Below are 2,273 nucleotides of genomic sequence, written 5' to 3'. Positions count from 1 at the left end.
CCTCTATTTGAATGATTGATTTTGAGAGGCATATCAAAAAATGCTACGAAAATTATTATTAACCTGTTTTTTTTTTGTGCCACTGATATTTCTAGCAGGTTTCAATTACCATTATGAATTGTTTGATAGCAATCAGTTTAAAAATTACAGTTTATAAAAAATCCAATAAAAAAGGATATGAGGAAAATTTCTTCACGCGAACATTTCATCAAATAGAACCCAGGATTTTTTCAAATATTAAAATTTATTCAAAAAGTGTTGATGTCATTGTTTTTTAGAAACCTTGAAGAAAAACTGAACTTAAGAAAAGAACAAAATTATTACGACTTCAAAATTGAACTGCTTATTTTCTATAAATTTTCAACACCAGAATTGACCCAGGCTGAGATCGATTTCATAAAAATAACAAGACTGCTCGTATCAGGGCGAAGCCCTGAATGTTCCGACTACCTTTTAAGGTTTATGGAGCAGCAGTAATAACATTTAAAAAATTAAATGAAATAAAAAAAAAGCAAAAATTTTTTTTTCTAAAATTTGAATTTTTTTTAATGAAAATCATCCCCCCAAACGCCATATAAAGTATAAAAGGATAGATTCTGCTCCTTGTAACAAATCAATTATGAAAAATAAGCTTCGTTCAACCAATTTGGAACGATTTCTAAGACGGATTAAACCTCCGCTTACGCGTTAATAGCGCGAATTATATCGCGTTAATTGTCCCAAATTGGTCAAAATGGCCGAAATGGCAATCTTTAAACCCTCATAACTTTACGAAAAATGATCACAGGTGTAATATTTTCTCAAGTTTTAGCTCAGGACAACAATACCTTTTGAATGATATTTAAAAATTCTGTCAAAAATGGCTAGTTAAAAAGTCGAAATTTGTCTGAAGAAAAAAAAACCCACCCCGAGCACAAATATTCCGTTACTTTCGTATCGAAAGTCGGAACAAAAAGTAATTATTTGTTCATTCTAACGCTACAAAAATTTGACTTCCGATTAAATTGAAGTCTTAACTTATAATTTGAAAACTAAATGTTCATTTGGCGCCAATATGTACAAATTTTGAAAAAGCAGCGCTCGCCAAAAACCGTGAATTTTTAGCCAAAATTGCCTACAGAGTGCCCAAAAAACGGCTGTTTTGAGCCTATTTTCGCAACACGGTGGCAATTCAGGAGAGATCAGACAATGTATTTGTTTCGCATAAAAAAGAATTAAAATTGTTGGTTTTCTTTGTAAAACCACTCCAAATTTATCTCGATAAAACTCTGGATCTGTTCCGGTTTGAAAGAGTAGATCTATTTTGGATCGAAAACTTCAGAGAACTACTTCACAACTTCCTTGTGATGGCAACAGGGTCTTTTAGGCGATGTAGCAGAAATCGGACAAACAATTCAAACAACCTTAAAAAATGTTTCTTTTCATTTCGATGCCTTTTGATTGTTCATTTCTTCTTCTAGGTTGGCCCCCACGTCAGCACCTTCCGAAGTGCGAAAGCTAGGATGAGTGCTCTAGAGAACCACGAATACGAATCAGCGTCCCGTTTCGGCTACCTGGGACAGGGTGCACATGCAACACCTCCCTACTGACCATGTCACATGCATCCAATGAGTCGAATTGCTATTGCTACAGAAGAATTGCTTAATTGGGCGACTTTCTAAATCTAAGCCTATCTGCCTAAACTGACTTTATCATTCAAATCACTGCTAATTTTTTTTGTTCATTGTATTAGGGTACAAAATAGTGATTGCGATGTGTGCGGCTGATTGTTTTGTGTTGATCATCTTCAATTAAATCTATTTCTATCTCTTTCAACAGCGGTCAATGTCGACCAGAGCTGAACAGTTCGTATGCTGCCTTGACGATATAACTTAGGCTTTCTATAAATAAAATGGAGTATTGATGGAGCATAAATGTTTTAAAATGTTACTACTAAATTGGGTCGACATTACTACGAAATACAAGGCTGATACCTGGAGCCTTGCATCAACTTAGAAAACTGCAAAAATGGGAATTGAACGGCAATTCAGAACGCATTTGGACTCATATTTGCCAAATTTATATGGAGAAAACGTCCAAAAAACAAAGAAAAGTATCTGTTTCAGGCTAGGGGTATGCTCGCTCAATCTCCGTAAGTTGGTAAAAAACTATGAAGTCGAATGCTGAGAATTATAAAGAGTATTTATCGGCAAAAACTCTCGGAAACTCAACAATTTTTCATATTTTTGGTCAAGCATAACATCATATAACTTCAATTCTCAACTTGTTTCGGT

General features: G+C 34.4%; 1 protein-coding gene across 1 annotated transcript in view; it reads left to right on the top strand.

Annotated features, from left to right (window-relative positions):
- LOC134839301 (cilia- and flagella-associated protein 77-like) overlaps positions 1–1,815 on the top strand; it is a 16,157-nt gene extending 14,342 nt beyond the window's left edge. The window contains exon 6 of the mRNA XM_063854807.1: positions 1,461–1,815. Coding sequence (XP_063710877.1) covers positions 1,461–1,589 — 129 coding nt within the window. The 3' untranslated portion in view covers positions 1,590–1,815. The remainder of the gene's footprint in view (positions 1–1,460) is intronic.
- The last annotated feature ends 458 nt before the right edge of the window (positions 1,816–2,273 follow it).

Source organism: Symsagittifera roscoffensis, chromosome 1, assembly GCF_963678635.1.
Source record: "Symsagittifera roscoffensis chromosome 1, txSymRosc1.1, whole genome shotgun sequence".
Lineage (NCBI taxonomy): Eukaryota > Metazoa > Xenacoelomorpha > Acoela > Convolutidae > Symsagittifera > Symsagittifera roscoffensis.
This window is presented reverse-complemented; position numbering and strand designations above follow the sequence as displayed.